The 18,491-nt window shown below is 36.3% G+C and overlaps 1 protein-coding gene across 1 annotated transcript; it reads right to left on the minus strand.

Annotated features, from left to right (window-relative positions):
* Positions 1 to 758: 758 nt before the first annotated feature.
* LOC137400073 (protein N-terminal glutamine amidohydrolase-like) lies at positions 759 to 11,201 on the minus strand. The gene is made up of 5 exons (XM_068086383.1): positions 11,117 to 11,201; positions 8,081 to 8,222; positions 4,475 to 4,620; positions 1,790 to 1,911; positions 759 to 1,056 (listed from the first exon to the last, which is right to left on the minus strand). Exons 1-5 carry the CDS (start codon positions 11,179 to 11,181, stop codon positions 935 to 937), a joined length of 597 nt encoding a protein of 198 aa, XP_067942484.1. The 5' UTR covers positions 11,182 to 11,201; the 3' UTR covers positions 759 to 934.
* Between the last annotated feature and the right edge of the window lie 7,290 nt (positions 11,202 to 18,491).

Consider the following 18,491-nt stretch of genomic DNA (forward strand, 5'->3'; position numbering starts at 1 on the left):
CCGAAATAGACATAACATACAAAACGCGTCAAGTTTCTTAGAAGTATCAAGTCCAAAAAGATGTAATTCAACAATCTGAACATGAACACATTGATCATTGTGATAGATCATCTTCAGAAGCTCATTTACGATTGAAAGGAAATGGCTGATGTGCGAACCCAAAAATGTTGCAAAAATATGACATGCTCCTAAATATCACCGAAAAACCCCTGATCATACAGTGATGTAGAGTTGAAAATTTGGGGATACAAAGCCAACAATATGTTCAGCATAACATGTAAAAAAGAGAAGATTTGAATTAACAGTTATTAAGGTATGTATGCTAACATTTTGATATTCGCTACAGTGAAAAAGCATACAAAACCCCCTTTTATGATCCTGTAGCGTTTTATACGCCACTGGTACAGAAAAGTTACTTGCAGATTCAAAATCAGTGAACTCTCAGCTTTCCAATGGTATATGGGTCATAAAGTTCTCTTCAGTGAGCAAAAACATACCTTGGCTCCCCACTATAATGATGCTCTTAAGGACAGCTAACATTACTTCTCACGGCTGCTACACAAGGAAACAAAACTCCAAATTTATTTTCAACAATGAGAAAAATCTTATTGGAGATTAATTAGTGTGAAATAAATTTATATTCGGAGATTTGAAAGTATTTTACAAGTCTTGCTTCAGTTGGCGACAAACTCGTACCAACGATTGCATAAAAGTCAGCAACAATGCACATTTTCACAAGTTATAATGACATAATTTTATTTGTAAAAGAAAAAAGCATGTATATTTAATATTACATAGATTGAGGATCAACAATAACCAGTTTTCAACGCGTAATCCAAACCCCTAAACTAGGTTAAACTGAATACCATGAATAATGCATCAGAAGATACTGAAAAGTGAGCAAAATGCAGACTAAAATATTTTTTGACAACTCTCATTCTTTGCTGTAGTACTCATTGAACTGAGTAAGGGTGAGAACATGCCCCAACCATTTGTAGGACTCTCCAGCTATATCTTTACTCATATTTGTGTACAACTGCAAGTTGTTAGAATGTTCTAAAAGGAATATTTAACTCTATACACATATGATAATCTGTGAACACACGATAATCTATGCACACATGATAATCTATGTACACATGATAATCTATGTACACATGATCATTTACGTAGACATGATAATCTATGCACACATGATAATCTATGTAGACATGATAATCTATGTACACATGATCATTTATGTAGACATGATAATCTATGTACACATGATAATCTATGCACACATGATAATCTATGTACACATGATAATCTATGTACACATGATAATCTATGTACACATGATAATCTATGCACACATGATAATCTATGTACACATGATAATCTATGTACACATAATAATCTATGTACACATGATAATCTATGAATGAATGAATGGACAATATGAATGGGTATAGCAAGTTTCAGCAAACTTGTAAAAAGTATGTTAGTAAAACTGATCAAAGGAGGTTTTGTTGCTGCAAAGCATTGCTGGTGCTAAAAACAATTAAAAAGCTGAAATACTAGCTGAGGGTTCTAGCCTTTTGTGAGCTCATCACTAATGTCAAGTAGGGCATCTGATAATCAATGGACTCAGGCTACGTTATCAGTGTAGTACGCGTGTTTTCTATATTAATACCAGAGAGTGGTACAAGTGTATTTTATAGCATGAAAGACTTTCTTGTTGGCACTGATAGATTTACATGGAAAAGAATACAGGCAAATACATGACGATCATATAGATTTTTCTCACCTTGAGTTTGTATAGGAGGATAGAGTGGCGGCTCAGCGAGCCACCGTCCGTCTTTCCACATATGTGATCTATCTGAGGCAAAATGTTGTAAGTACTCAGCAGCTTTCACTATCCTAAACAACCTGGAAATAATCGAGAAGGCACGCTCTACAAAGTAATCCATAGACAACTTTGGGCTGACTTGGGGCCAGGCTTATTACAGCCGTAGCAGATAATAGGCTTTCTGGTTCTGGGCTGCTTTCTTAACACCGATGCAGACGTTTCAAAGCTCTATAGTTGCTTTCTCAAGCTGCCTATGATAGGAGTTTCTTTCTCTCACTGCCTAGCACAGGTGTTTCTCCTAAGCAACTCTTAGCTCTGGAGTTGCTTTCTCGTTCTGCCTATGACATGAAGACCGCTCTATTTTTGAATGATTTGCAATGCATTAAAAGCAGTTTTGGCATGGTGAGCATACTCAAGGCAGCGATTTACAAAAAATATGCAAATGGGCTCACAAAAACATGGTTTATCTGGGCATTGTTTGCACACATTGAGCATAAATAGGCTTTAGGAAGGAAGATAGGCTAAGAACTTAACAATAAGATATAGCGAAGACGAATACTTATGCTATCCCAACTATGATGCATCATTTAAGATGGCCTTTTCACCGAACTATAAATGTGCAACGGTTGAGAAAAGTTTGGGTTGAAGTAATTTCTAATGCTGAATATAAATACGGTCTAATTTTTTAGTGACAGATCCAATATCCATAGCGCATCTCAAAAACTATCATATCACAACAACTATGTTGTATGCCCTATAAATTTACAGAAGGGTTCTTTGAAGTTCTCAGTTCTGCTGTTCTCCCACCATATGGCACAGCCTTGTTCCATAGCTAAACTTTTAGACCTAGACCTGTGTATAATAGCTTTCCTTGATGTATTCACTTCAAATATATATCTCAATACATCTCCGACAGTTTTAGTGCCAGAAGAAGCAACGCCGGCAGTCTATGTGCAACTATAATCAAATAGCAAAACAATTTTGAATATGTCATTTTTTGTGATGTACCTCAGATGTTCCAACAACGCTAGCATAGCTCAACTACGGTACAGTCCCTAAAACCAAACTGGTTAAAAGGCTGAAATTTGTTGCTTCAATATCTCAAATCAAATACCAGACAAAATGGAGATGTAAAAATACACAATCTGGAGAAGAAAATGCTTAAATACAAAACTTGGTCTTGATATGAGTTTAGATGAAAACGATTAGTTAGCCTCTACCTTACACACCTCACTTTTACTTTACACACCTCACCTCTACCTTACACACCTCACCTTTACCTTACACACCTCACCTTTACCTACACACCTCACCTTTACCTTACACACCTCATTTTTACCTTACACACCTCACCTCTACCTTACACACCTCACCTTTACCTTACACACCTCACCTTTACCTTACACACCTCACCTTTACCTTACACACCTCACCTTTACCTTACACACCTCACCTCTACCTTACACACCTCACCTTTACCTTACACACCTCACCTTTACCTTACACACCTCACCTCTACCTTACACACCTCACCTTTACCTTACATACCTCCCCTTTACCTTACACACCTCCCCTTCATCTTACACACCTCACCTTTACCTTACACACCTCACTTTTACCTTACACACCTCACCTCTACCTTACATACCTCACCTCTACCTTACACACCTCACTTTTACCTTACACACCTCACCTCTACCTTACATACCTCACCTCTACCTTACACACCTCACTTTTACCTTACACACCTCACCTCTACCTTACACACCTCACCTTTACCTTACACACCTCACCTTTACCTTACACACCTCACCTTTACCTTACACACCTCATTTTTACCTTACACACCTCACCTCTACCTTACACACCTCACCTTTACCTTACACACCTCACCTTTATCTTACACACCTCACCTTTACCTTACACACCTCACCTTTACCTTACACACCTCACCTCTACCTTACACACCTCACCTTGACCTTACACACCTCACCTTTACCTTACACACCTCACCTTTACCTTACACACTTCACATTTACCTTACATACCTCCCCTTTACCTTACACACCTCCCCTTCATCTTACACACCTCACCTTTACCTTACACACCTCACTTTTACCTTTGCCACTTCACCTCTACCTTACACACCTCACCTTTACCTTACATACCTCCCCTTTACCTTACACACCTCTCCTTCATCTTACACACCTCACCTTTACCTTACATACCTCCCCTTTACCTTACACACCACCCCTTCATCTTACACACCTCACCTTTACCTTACACACCTCACCTTTACCTTACACACCTCACCTTTACCTTACACACCTCACCTTCACCTCACCTTTACCTTACACGACCCACCTCTACTTTCCACACCTCACCTTGACCTTACACACTTCACCTTGACCTTACACACTTCACCTTTTATTTCACACACCATATCTACCTTACATACCTCACCTTTACCTTCCACACCTCACCTTTACCTTACACACCTCCCCTTTACCCTACACACCTCACCTTTACGTTACACACCTCACCTCTGCTTTCCATACCTTACCATGACCTTACACACCTTACTGTGACCTTACACACCTCACCTTTACCTTACAAACCTCACCTTTACTTTACACACCTCACCTGTGGTACTCTGATTTCATTGTGTCCTCTTGTCGTAATGCCAGTGAACTGTACTGACCAAATTCACAAGGAAATGGCAGAGTTGTGTCGAGATCATATACCCAAAAGTGTTTTTCTTCTCTCCGCACTAATATCACATGATAGTCCTGTATAAGAAACAAGCGATTGCTATGTACATTCCTGTCAAATAACACAAGACTTCTTAAACATGCACTTAAGAAAATTGAAGTACAGTAGATGCCCAGGATACGGCACTAATATGTTCTGGTGTTGGCATCGTAAAGTGAATTGCTGCATGTCGGGCTTCTTAACATTGATGGTTTGTGACACTTCTCTTTTGGAAAAATACCTATACAAAGAGACCTGTTTCTGGTAGCTCATCAAAATATTTCTGAAATGACCTATGCACCTGTTATTAACACACTATTATGAAATTCTTTTGGTTTTGTGCAGTAAACCTAGCAAGGTTTTTAAACCAATCGATAGCTTCCCTTATTTCTGCTGATAAAATTTGTTTCATCTCCCAGCTTTTTGACTATCACTAGAGTGAAACTGCATTTGAATGGTGATCACCTACATGGCATACAACTCCATCAAATCATTGGTATAAGCTTGTGCTTCCCGATAAGTTTATCGGTGTCAGTTTTATTGACAACTAGGCCCATGGAACTGTTGAGTAAAATAATTTTTTCAGGCATTACCCTCAGAGGCTGAAGCATCAATATCCTCTTCTGCGGTTGAGGGTTTAACCGCAATACAGTACGTTTAAACAATAGCTGGCCACAGTTTGTCTCATGAAAAATTCAATGTGTGCTTCAAAACTTCATCAAAAGCTTTCTGGATCATCTTCAGGCAATGAACGATGTCGATATGCCCCTTCCAAAATCATGAAGTGCGGAGTTGAGTACTTTCTGTCACTTCAAAATATCATTTGAACAGATGCTTCATGTACAGCTTTCTTCAACCTAGAAACCACTCGCTGGTCCATAAACTAAAGGAGAGAAGCGGTGTTTGGTGACAAATAAAAAACCTTGATGGAGAAGTCCAGGTGTGCAGTACCAGGAGACATTTAAAGGAAAGTGCTCCCTTCTAAATATTTTTTCACACAAAGACTGAACCAGATGTTTACCCACTTGATAAACATGCTCTTCGCAACCCAAGCCTCAAGCCTTGGCATTAGACATTTAAAATACTGATAGCCTATACCTACTGATATTTTGTGCTTTGACGGCACATGGATTCTCCAAGTGGTACATCAGTAGGGGCTTTCAAGTCGCAGCTAGCATTTGCACTATGCAAATTGCACTGGCATTTGCAAATCGGTCCTTCATCAGCTTATAACTGGAAATATTTTTTCTGCCATGATATACATGTGGCGGTTATTTTTTTCCAGAACAGACCAGTTTCATCAAATTTAAACAATAGCTGCAGAAAGTAGCCTTCTGTAGAAATTAATTCCTGAAATGTCTTTAGGAATCCGTCTACTGCTTTTTATCGAAACTGACTGTCTCTCAATGTCTGAAAACCAAGTGAATACCAGCCTCTTCTTGAAGCGTTCAAACCACCCATGAGAAGCCTTAAATTCTATCGGGACTTTCTCCACCACTCATTCGTCCCCGTCATCTCTTTGAGCTTGCACAAGATCCGTAAAAATAGCGGTCATCTTGTGTGAACTTACCGATTGCATGAGTGCATGACCGGCTATCGCATTCTCTTTAATTTACAGTTACTAGGAGCCGCTGCATCTTTTCATTGATCAATAACCTTTTACTGGCAAGGACAGAAGGACACTAGAAAACGTATTTGCTTTAATGGTTTCGCTATTCTTGATAATTGTTTCGAACATTGACAGGTTACAGCTATACTCCTTAGCAAGGCTGATAATGCAGGTGCCTTCTTTGAATTTCATTATTATTTCCAGTTTCGTTTCCTTAGTAATCATCTTGATTTTTCCAATACCATCTCTAGCAAATTTGGGACTCGTGTTTAACGAACTAAAGTTTGACATAGACTTTACAAACCACAACTTGAATACGACATTGTAAGTACTCACACAAGACAAGCACAACGCAACCCTCTGCTAATTATTCACTTAGCTAGCCGTAAACAATTGGATAGCAACTCAGATTTCTCTCAGGCACTGCGGGCAAATTTCATCCAGTAGCTTATCAACATCTTAGTAATGTTTGGTCACATTGTACGGTAGGACAAATACCATAACTTACGGCCAAAAACCATATATTCCACATATAAGTCGTATCTTAGGGTCACCATATCTCGGGTTCTAAATTAATGAATTACGACCTTGACCCATCTACCAAGGACCTAGTTTAAAACACTGGCAAAAATAAAACTTTCAAATGGAAATAATCATCTAATAAGCTATTTGCAAACTAGATTTGTAACAGCATTTTTATAGCTTTAAAAATGCATTTTCATCTTTTTCTTAACACAGCATGAGTTAAAAGCTGACTGGTACAAAATTAAGTAAATTGAACAACTTTTCAAATGACTGGGACCGGAGTCATAACAAACATTTCTAGTGATCTACAGTTGACACATCATACAATTAGATTAAATGACCATGACTATAATATCAAATAGAAGAGTGTCCATGACTTTTGTAGTGTGAACTGTAGCAAAATATCGAATACACATGAAACGTGAAAGTGTTTGAAAGCTAAATCTGACGCGACTATTTTGTATATTAAAAACTTTAAGACCCCCAAAATTAATCATAAATTTTTATTCTTATGTTATAGACAACAAATAAAACTATAAATACCATGCATTCTGTGAAAACCACCAGAGAAGAAATCTCAGGGTATTGGCAATACAGTCGTCTCTTATCAACTAATAGGCTCTGATTAAGATCCCCTTAGACTAATATTAAATTCACATCTTATGTGAAACTTCAGTCATCAAATTTGGTATGCATATATTTTTATTAGAATTCACAAAAAAACCAAAGCATTATTATACTACAAAAGTGAAAAAAAACTGATTTCATTAGTATGGACTAAATTTACATAACCTTTCTAGTCAAGAGGTTAGAACTACGATAGAGACCCATTTTGATAATACACAGGGAAAGCCTTTTACACAGGAGCCTCACCGCCAATATCTATCGTTATTTACACCCGCTAGTTGCAAGCACCTTTACTTTTTGAGATCAAGAATTTTGACTTTGAATTTAAAAACAAACTTTGAATTTTTAAAGAAACAGTTAACAGCTTGAATCAGTGTTGACTTTAAATAGTTTGCCTTTGACTTGAGAACTATAACATCATTTGTGTATCTGAGATCAAATATAGAACTGGGTCATAACCATTCAGACTCAAATATAGAACTGGGTCATAACCATTCAGACTCAAATATAGAACTAGGTCATAACCATTCAGACTCAAATATAGAACTGGGTCATAACCATTCAGACTCAAATATAGAACTGGGTCATAACCATTCAGACTCAAATATAGAACTAAGTCATAACCATTCAGACTCAAATATAGAACTAAGTCATACCCATTCAGACTCAAATAGCATTATATTCTTTCCGTACAGCACTGATAGCAAAATTAGCCAATATAATATGGAATGTCTTACCCAAACTACAGGCAAATTTCTCTCGCCCGCCTTTTGGTGCCAGAGTGGACATTTCTTTTCAGCATTTGATATGAAGACCACATTGGCAGAATACAAAGCTGTTTCAGGTAGGTCCTTGCACAGAAACCAAACATTTTCTTCACTGAAGATTATACATACTGAAGGTCAAAGATAGTGAAGGTTATAGATACTGAATGTTATAGATACTGAATGTTATAGATACTGAATGTTATAGATACCGAATGTCATAGATACTGAATGTTATAGATGCTGAAGGTTATAGATACTGAAGGTTATAGATACTGAAGGTTATAGATACTGAATGTTATAGATACTGAATGTTATAGATACTGAATGTTATAGATACTGAATGTTATAGATGCTGAAGATTATAGATACTGAAGGTTATAGATACTGAATGTTATAGATACTGAAGGTTATAGATACTGAAGGTTATAGATAATGAATGTTATAGATACTGAAGGTTATAGATACTGAATGTTATAGATACTGAAGGTTATAGATACTGAATGTTATAACTACTGAATGTTATAGATACTGAATGTTATAGATGCCGAATGTTATAGATACTGAATGTTATAGATGCTGAATGTTATAGATACTGAAGGTTATAGATACTGAATGTTATAGATACTGAATGTTATAGATGCTGAAGGTTATAGATACTGAAGGTTATAACTACTGAATGTTATAGATACTGAAGGTTATAGATACTGAATGTTATAGATACTGAAGGTTATAGATACTGAATGTTATAAGTACTGAATGTTATAGATACTGAATGTTATAGATGCCGACTGTTATAGATACTGAATGTTATAGATGCTGAATGTTATAGATACTGAAGGTTATAGATACTGAATGTTATAGATACTGAATGTTATAGATGCTGAAGGTTATAGATACTGAAGGTTATAAATACTGAAGGTTATAGATACTGAATGTTGTAGATACTGAATGTTATAGATGCTGAATGTTATAGATACTGAATGTTATAGATGCTGAAGGTTATAGATACTGAAGGTTATAGATGCTGAAGGTAGTAGATGCATGATCGCACTGATTAAGGCTTCTCCATACAGTTAAACCAAAGTTACATGTAGCTATGAGGTATAATGAAACATTCCACATATGACAACTGACACTGATCCAGTTTGTCTGGAGACATGAAGTATTGTTTGCCCATCTTGTGACTCTTGTAAAACAAATTTATAGTGTCTGGTACTAAAAGAACAGTGGAAAAAGATGGTTAAATAGTACAACTTCGTCGTCATTTCCCTAATTAGAAATATCCCACACATTCCAAAACTGTAATTTTGAGTTACCGATGGAAACATTCTAAGCAATACTGTCATAACTCGTCATACGATTGCCCCGACATACGAGAAGATAGAGATACGAGCAAAATTTAAAGCAAGTTTCAACATTGAGATATGAGAAAACCTTGAGATATGAGCATACAAGCCAGTTCTCTATGCGGCCACTAAGTGGCCAAGTATGCGAGAGGCCGCTTTTAGGACCGCCATTGCTCAGTCTTTTTCGTCGAATAAGTTTGAAAAAAAGTTTAAAAAAGGCCAGCTATAAATTATAGTGAAAGCGAGGCAAAAGTGATTATAGATTATGAAAACATTAAAATGAAGACAAAATTAAAGTAAGTTTAGTAAATGATTAAAACTTTGCTTTAAGTGTGTGTTTAGCAAGTTAAGTTCATTCAAGTTAAATTACAAGTTTATGTTACTTAGCGCCATAAAAGTCTAGTGTAACTATGAGCGCATTGCTGTCAAGTTCACCGTTGTTAGCCATTATGTCAAGATCGAAGGTAATAGCTCCATACAGTACTGTACGTAATGTTACATTTTATTGCAGACCATAACCACTAGATGGACATTTGTTACGTTTTGAGTGTAGGTAGTGAATTACAACAATGAAAAACAGATTTTTGCATTGTAATATCCTGCTTTAGGTGGCTTTTTCATAATATAGGAATGGATTTATTTGTATTTAATTATTTTATATAAGAAATATTGCTTTGAGATACAAAAAATTTGACATATAAGCTCAGACCCACAATTTATTGGGCCCATATGCTGATGTATGACTGTACTAGTATAGTGGACCCTCGCCATATGATTTTAATTCATTCCAGTGTTGGCCGCGTAAAGCAAAAATATCGTATAGAGGGGTATGTAAACCCACAGTAATTATCTAATGCACACATCACTTGGTAAAAAACATCAAAAATTTATATGCGCACTGTATATAGGTATTAAAAATTAATAACAAAATAGTATATTATCCTTAGTAACTATAGTTACTAACAGTAACTTCACAGTGTACCATGTGCAGTACGTACCGTAGGAAGTTCCTACTTTCAAGCCGAACACATAACATGAATGTTAAATTTAACTTAAATGAACTTAGTTTACTAAACGCATACGCAGCTAAGTTTTAGTATGTATTTTACAAAACTAAACTTCAACTTTGTCATCATCTAGAATTTTATCTTGGTTCTGTTTCCGGTTTCGTTATCACTATAACTTATGACGAATAACGCTGAACTGAGAGAGTGAGCAGCGTATCTCTTTCAGACGTTGTGAGAGGGATTTTGACGAATAGCATATTGGCATCTTCATTATTTTGACGTAATCAGCACATTGACTGCCAAATTGTAATTTTGATAAATATTTTTGGTGAGATCATATAGCGAAAAAAATGTCAGATGGCGGAGATGAAAAAAACCATCGTGTGTGACATCATAAGACGAAAAAATCATATAACAGTTTTTATGATTTTATATGATATTTATATCATATCATATAAAATCATATAACAGGGACCTGATCACCAGAGACGCACTGTATACTCAAAACCAACACACGCGCGTCTATGCGCGTGCGTGTGTGCGCACACACGCATGCACACACATTTACACACACATTACATACATTTAATGTGTGCGCACACACATTAAATCTATGTAAACAAACTAGTTAGAATAAAGAGAAGATGACATACCAGTAACATTTAGTGTATTTATAGTCCTCCATGCTCTTCGAGCTGCTGGTAATCGTGACTGCCATACATAGGTGTTAAGTAAAAACTCTGTAAAGGGCAATATCTGAATTAGCTCGGTCTGTACAAACAGACAGACTGACAGGAGTGCACACACACGCACGCACACACACACACACACACACACACACGAAGGAGACCTATGTTTCGCACACCCTTTGTTCCACAAAGCCTAACATGTATGTTCCGCAAATTGCAATGGCTTAATAAAATCATTTAATACTGTTTACAAATTGTGAACGTAAAGGTGACGGATGGTTTGCAACCGCACATTAACCTGTCGATTATAAATATGCTAACATGGCCATAGACCTTCCAGTCAATGGTATTATAACTATAATCAAAAAGACCTAATAGGTTTTGGAGTACATGATATCCGAAGTGTAACCAAGCCGAGTAGTGTTTCTTTCTAACAATTACATGATATACCAAAATAAGCTATGCTTTCCACTGCATGTTATAAATAACTTGGAGCCTTCTTTTTATAGAAAATCATAGATCTTCTATAAATAGAAGATCTATGATTTTTATTTTGAGTTATTACAAATATAACCCTAAGAGTCTATGTTACTCAAACACGTGTGGGGCCTACAACACTTGGTCCAACATTAATACCTAAAGAGCACCATTTGCACATATGTGCCTACCAAATTTTGGTAGCACATTTAATTCGTAAAGATTGATTTTTACAGACAAACTGTAATAATCAAAGCATTTTTAGTCCATATGCCAAATGCAAAACATATGCTTCACTTGTGACATGGAGAGAAAACGTGAATGCGTATTTATGAGGAATTGCCGATGCTTCAGCAGAAGATGTGGTTAATGAAATATATTTTATATCCTGAATATCTGAATAAGTTTAAACTCAAATATGATAACATATAGCCATATGTATATTTATCAAATGAGTAGTTTTGTTCAGTTAATGTTAGCATGTTAAATTCCATGAATATATAAGCTACTGAAAAATGACTTGACCAAAAAATCTTCATTAAAATTATTATAAATTCCTGGCATAAACATAAACAAGAAATACTTGCACCTGTGAAACGCTAGGTGATGCACATGACTAATTAGTAATAGAGTAAAATCCCTAATAATGTGAATCTTCAAAATCACAGACAACCCAGTTTACGAGCAACAATATTTAATATGACCTATATAAAAATTCGTGCTGATGATTGGCTAATGAAGAGATCTTATATTTATCGCTCGTGGACTCTTTTCAGATGTATCACTCATTACATCACTAATGACGTACCCACTCAAATCTGAGCTTTTTAAAAAATGGCCTCCTTCAAACACATATATCTCTGGACAGGGTTAGTCTACAAAAACAAAAACGACATCAAATTGTAGTTGATGTTTTAGCTTTTTATTAATCTTAATTTCATTAAATCGACCTTTTTGATGCATCCACATCTTTAAGGTACATTTTGATAGCCTAAAAATAAACCCTGTTGTTTGGTTTAAAAAAACTGCTACAGCAAGACATGGCATGCTTGAAAAAGGTTTCATTTACCAGCTCCATACAAGGAAGGTCTACTCACTGCTGTAACATCAGGATGTAGCAAGTGAAAAAAACGAAATCCCCAGAAAGAGACTAAAAGTGAGCATGCAGAGTGAATTTTATAGGAATGAAACATGCTATGGTCAGTGTCATATTTATTCTGCTACAATGCAATAAACAGTCAAAAATCGCTATAACAATAGACCAATTTTTGCGAAAATGATCCTCTGGCTGCTAAAACAAAAACATGTACAATAGTTACATTGTAGAACTAATCACATGACAATAAGACAGAATATATACATTCATAATAAATGCTTAAGAAATAATGATTTCCAAAAACACTTTTATATTTGGAATTATTTACACAGTTTGATCGGTGAATATGAGAATATTTAAAATTAGAGTTAACTATAAAACTTATTTTACGTCTATTGGTTTAATGCTTTAAAGCAACCATAACTATTGCTTCAGTACATGAAACCTATGGCAGTCGAACAAATTTACAGTAAAGACTGAACACGGAGCACTCTAATATTTTCTACATTTAGTATTCATCACCACTTGTGTAGTACATGTATGTACATCTTTCTAATTATATGGGTAAGAAAAAAGATGCTTAGCTAAAAAACACTGCAAATCTGTTTCACGCAACAAAATTTTTGAGGAGAAAAGTGGCGAATTAATTAATATTTTTTGTTGATATAGATGTCCAAAATAGACTCAATGGTACCTTTGTAATTAGATGTTCCCAAGAAGATAACTTCTAGCAGGCTTGCAAGAAAATAATAACTCTTGTCTTTTACTTAATGTGTGCAGTTGTGGTTTGCTGTTGTGTAAAATTTTTCAAGTATGCAGAGGTTGCAGCGTTTTGTTTTGCAGATGCATGGTTGAGAATGTGCTGTTATTTTCCAGTTTATAATATACTCCATAAACTTGACTTTCATTTTATATATGTGCTTGCTTAGTTCTGTTTGATTTTGTTTGATTCTGTGGTTAAATGATGCTTTGTGGTTAATTAATCTTGTTTTGAAGTCTGTTAAGCACAGGCCTATGTAGTAAGTTTCTGAGAGCGGTGTAGGTTTGTTGCTTACAGTGGCTCAGTAGATTATATTTTGCCGACAACATACATGTACTATCCAGAGAGACTCCGAACTGCCTCCCCACCAAATAAATAAGACAGAGGATAACTGCATCAATGGCATATGAAAGTTGCTTACAGTTGTATGGAGCAATTACCCTGCAATGTCGAGTGAGAAGTGTACCAGTGGGAATCATCCTCTGAGTTTCAAACAGCTAAGGATGCTGGGATTCATGGATATTTTTGGTGTGAAGTATTTCAAACCAGGTAACTAATGGCTGCTACTTTTAGATAGGATTGCTCAAGATGGTTGAATACCTTTTGAATACCTCCTATTATATACTAAAAAACATTGAGAGCCTGTCAGTTCAAAAATATAAGTGACCCAACTCATCAATATCCTAACCTACTCCAAGTTTTAACTCCAACACTGCCTCATCACAGAAACAGTCGGACAAATTGAACTCATCGAACAATTGGGTGAGAAAAACTGTACTAAAGATTGTCTCCACTTTAGTACACATCAACAACACCAAGAGACAAGTGGTTGCCAGATGCATAAACTCATGCTTCATTCTCATCACCATCTGACCAGACATCAATGTATAATTTATTCATAAGTTTGGAGGAATAGATCAGTATCATATAACATCAATATCTTTTATAAACTGTCTTAGTTTCGTGTGATGAAGTGCCGATTTGCTCTTGAGGCAGTTGATCATCTTTATAGCATATGTCGACAACATGAGGAACTCTCTATTGAGCTTGCCACATTGCAGCGTTTGACGAATTATGCAATAGAACGCTAGCAGTTTTGGCCAAGCCATTTTCATTAGCCTAACGATCACTACCCCTTGCCAGTCTGCTGGTGCCCCATCAGTGGTAACAGAAACACAACTAGTAACACCCCTGCTTCTCCTTGTTTCTCCAAGGTAACTATGCATTGTAGATCATATTGTGTCTTCTTCAGTGTCAACAAGATTTAACAGCGCGTCTACAAATCTTGGAATAAAAAACAAGGGTTCTGCAAAGATTAAAAACAAAAACCACATTTTGCAAACAGCTAATATATGATGCAGCTGTCTGTATTTAATGCATTTTTATATTTTGTATTTCACAACCGCGTCCATAAATATTACAGCAAAATTGTATTTGAGTGTACCAAGTCATGAAAACAGAAATATATTTACCTGTTGAATATGGCTAGTTGTGCCACATTCAAAATATATGTTGACTCATCTAGGGCTAACAAATACCATTGTGCATTATGTACCTTTGCATGTAGTTGCCTTACTAGGTCATTAGCTAATTCATCTGTATGTTTTTTAAACGTTTGCCAAGATAACGGGACTGATTGCAGCTTGTTTTTTGTTCGGGAACATTCTTTCAACTTCCAAAATGCAGATTTACTAGATCAGCATAAATGTATGGCGCCATAGGTTCTGCATGCAAATTTGACACAGACAAAAAATCCTCTGTAGCTCTCTTCACTAGAGAAATAAAGTTTTTTACAGTCTCCGACATTCATTGCAGTCTCTGACATTCATTGAGTTTCTGACATAATTGTCATTCTCAAACTTTGACTTTTTCTTTTCTTGCTTGAGAATCTAGTGAAAAAATTTGATCAAACTTCTCTTTGTGCTTAGCATTGTAGTGTCACCGAGTTTTAGCTTTCTTGATAACAGCAACTGTATGATATGTAACCTCAGTGCTTATCAAGCACAGAGGCTTAGCGGATGCTTATCATAATTATATGCACATATATTATGCAAAAAAAATTCAGAAGGGTTTCAAAAACTATTTCACGCGCGAGAATTAACACAAGCAAGCGGGCCACTTCTAATAAACAAGCGAACTACATTTGATCCATGGATCATAGAAGCGGACTACATTTGGCCCATGGATCCTAGTTTGGCCACCCCTGCTTTATACCATTACTCAAGACAAAATCTTTTAAAAACATCCTTAGTTTGCATACAGCCCATTATTCGCAATAGTACTGTAAACCAGTGCAAACTGATGATCATGGCTGTCGGTACAGTTAAAAAAATAAGTTGATCATCCGTTTTCGTGAACAACTTAGCGGCTTGTTACCAAAAATCCCTAGGTGTTTACAAATGAATAAATTAGATACGCTTATTCATTGCAAACTACGAGGAATTTAATGATTGTCTAACCTTAGTGGCAATTTTTAAAATTTACAACGCCTAGAAACTTTGCGGCAAATTTCGTGCAGGCGGAGATAATGACTTACAAATAATACTTATAAGCACATTAGCACAAGTTTAGACTTGTACGTATAAACACGTACAAATAAATACATAACTGATGTACGTATAACTACACTCCAAATACGTACAGCATATACGTATGAACGATAACGAAACTTGCCATTTGAGTCAATTTTCGAGCATTTCTCGCCAAGTGTTGTCTAATCGTGAAAAACCGTTTGGCGAATTGTTTTGTACACATTGGTAGTTGACGCAAAACAACTTTAGCCTTATTCTAAAACGCCATAACGGTGCTCCTTCAAGTACTCCATATTTTGTAAGAGCTTAGGTTATTGTATATAACGCGAAAACAATCGCATAAAGATTTGAAAAAAATTGTTGCCTAATAGCGGTATTGTTTGTATAAGGTATAAGTTTTATTGAGGTTAGTATATGAAAATAAAATTCTATTGACCTCACTAATAATAGAAAATAAAAAAATTAAAGGGAACTTAAATGAGTATCTGATAATAGTATTGGAAAGCATATGCTACGTATTTAAGCAACTAAGCACGGAATGAAGTAGGGTAGATTACAATGTACATGAGATAGAAAAAACTAAAAATTTGATTTGGCAATTGGACTAGGATTTAAATTTATTGCACTAATGGATATATGTAACAAAATAAATGTCTTCTCTGTTGTTGGAACGTACCTGTAAGTTGAAGTACCAAATCACAACTGCTGCCATTCAAAAATGCTCCCATAAAATACCATACATTTAGGAGCGATTGTTGTTTTATTGGACTCTAAAGATTTTTGTGAAAAATACGACGTGATGATTTAGCTCGTTGAGCTCAAGTGATAAGGTATGCTCCATTAAACATTATGTAATAAGAACGAGATTGTCCAGGGATAAAGTTGACAAAAGTTTTGGAGAAATGGCATGGCAATTTATAATTCACCTGCCTCAAACTGTTTTCAATTGTGCCTTCAAAATGGGAGATTTAGGAGCCATTGGTTTCACCTAAGAAATAGTTGTTTTTCATGGTGGTATTTGAGAGGTGTATAATTATGATATGAAGAGTGAGGTTGAGTGTTTTAGGCCATACACGCAGTGTAGAGTTGAACATTACTTTTTGGTATTTATTTGGGTGTCTGTTTTGGGTTTGGCCAATCTAATCTACTAATATATATATATTAGTAATAAGCGCGACTCGCTATACAAAACGGTAATATGACGAAATGATAATCATAAAATGCCATCCGCAACATCCCCTCTTATTTAAAATACACAAAGAAACTATATTAAGCTATGCGTGTCTCAAGATTGTCTACACTGCTGGTGATATTCTAAAGCATGTAAGAGTAACATATGATAACTTAGCAGTATAGCGAGCCTAAAAACTGACCAGTGAAAAGCTCAACAATACTAAAATAAACCATGTGCTAAGTATATACATGTAATTTGAGTATAGCTGCAACAGGAGTACAGATTTAGTGTCAACTAGTCACTCCGCTTACACAACATAATCTGACAACCATTGGGGTTTGTTCTTTTGCCGCTCTGATCGACGAACAGGTACCTTCTGCTCCGGCTAAACTACAGGAAGATCTGAAGCCACCGTCTCTTGTTGAACTTCTTCAGATTATTCTTGAGGCTCATTAAATTCGGCTCAGCTGTGGCTATATTTCGGGGTCTTAAATCTCTCCTATTCTGTTGCACAAGGTCCTCATCTACCTGAACACTACACGACCTTCCACTTGACTATTTGAGGACTCTCGGTCCCTTCCATTCTCGGTGATGTTGTCTGTAGTCTTTCACAAATACTGGCTCTCCTTGCAGTCGTCTCAAATTCTTAGCGCCCTTATTATACTGCTCCTGTCGCCTCAAGCGTTTTTACTGTTTTTCTGCATAGCTTCTTCTTTAGTTGAATTTTCTACCTTTTGTGGGATGGTGGACCTGCGGAGTAACCTGTGAGTGGGACTGGTAGACATACCTTCTGTTGTAGTGGTACGGTACTCGAGCTGTGCCATATATGGATCATCACATCTTCGAAGTAGTCTTTTAATCGTTTGCATGGCTGCTTCCCCTTTTCCATTTGATTGGGGTAATGGGGGCTGCTTGAGGTATGTTCAAAAGTCCATGACTGAGCAAACTTCGAGAAGAGGTGTGACGTAAACTGGCGGTCATTATCACTGTGTACAATCACCGAAACTCCCAATCAGGCAAAAAACTTTTTGATGGCCATGACCACCTCTTCTGTCCCTTGATGTTTAATTTCCAGAAACTGAAATTAGATGTGTAGTCAACCACCATCACATAGTGGTGGTTGGCTTGCTTAGACAAGTCCTCCCCAACCTTTGTCCATGGCTTCATGGGGACATCATGACTTCGTAGATCTTCTTTAATTTGCTTAGGAGAATCTTTAATGCATGTTTGACAGGACCGCAGCATCTTATGTACATCATCAGTGAGAGATAGCCAGTACATTGTCACTCGAGCTTTTCTTA

Source organism: Watersipora subatra, chromosome 7 (genome assembly GCF_963576615.1).
Source record: "Watersipora subatra chromosome 7, tzWatSuba1.1, whole genome shotgun sequence".
Lineage (NCBI taxonomy): Eukaryota > Metazoa > Bryozoa > Gymnolaemata > Cheilostomatida > Watersiporidae > Watersipora > Watersipora subatra.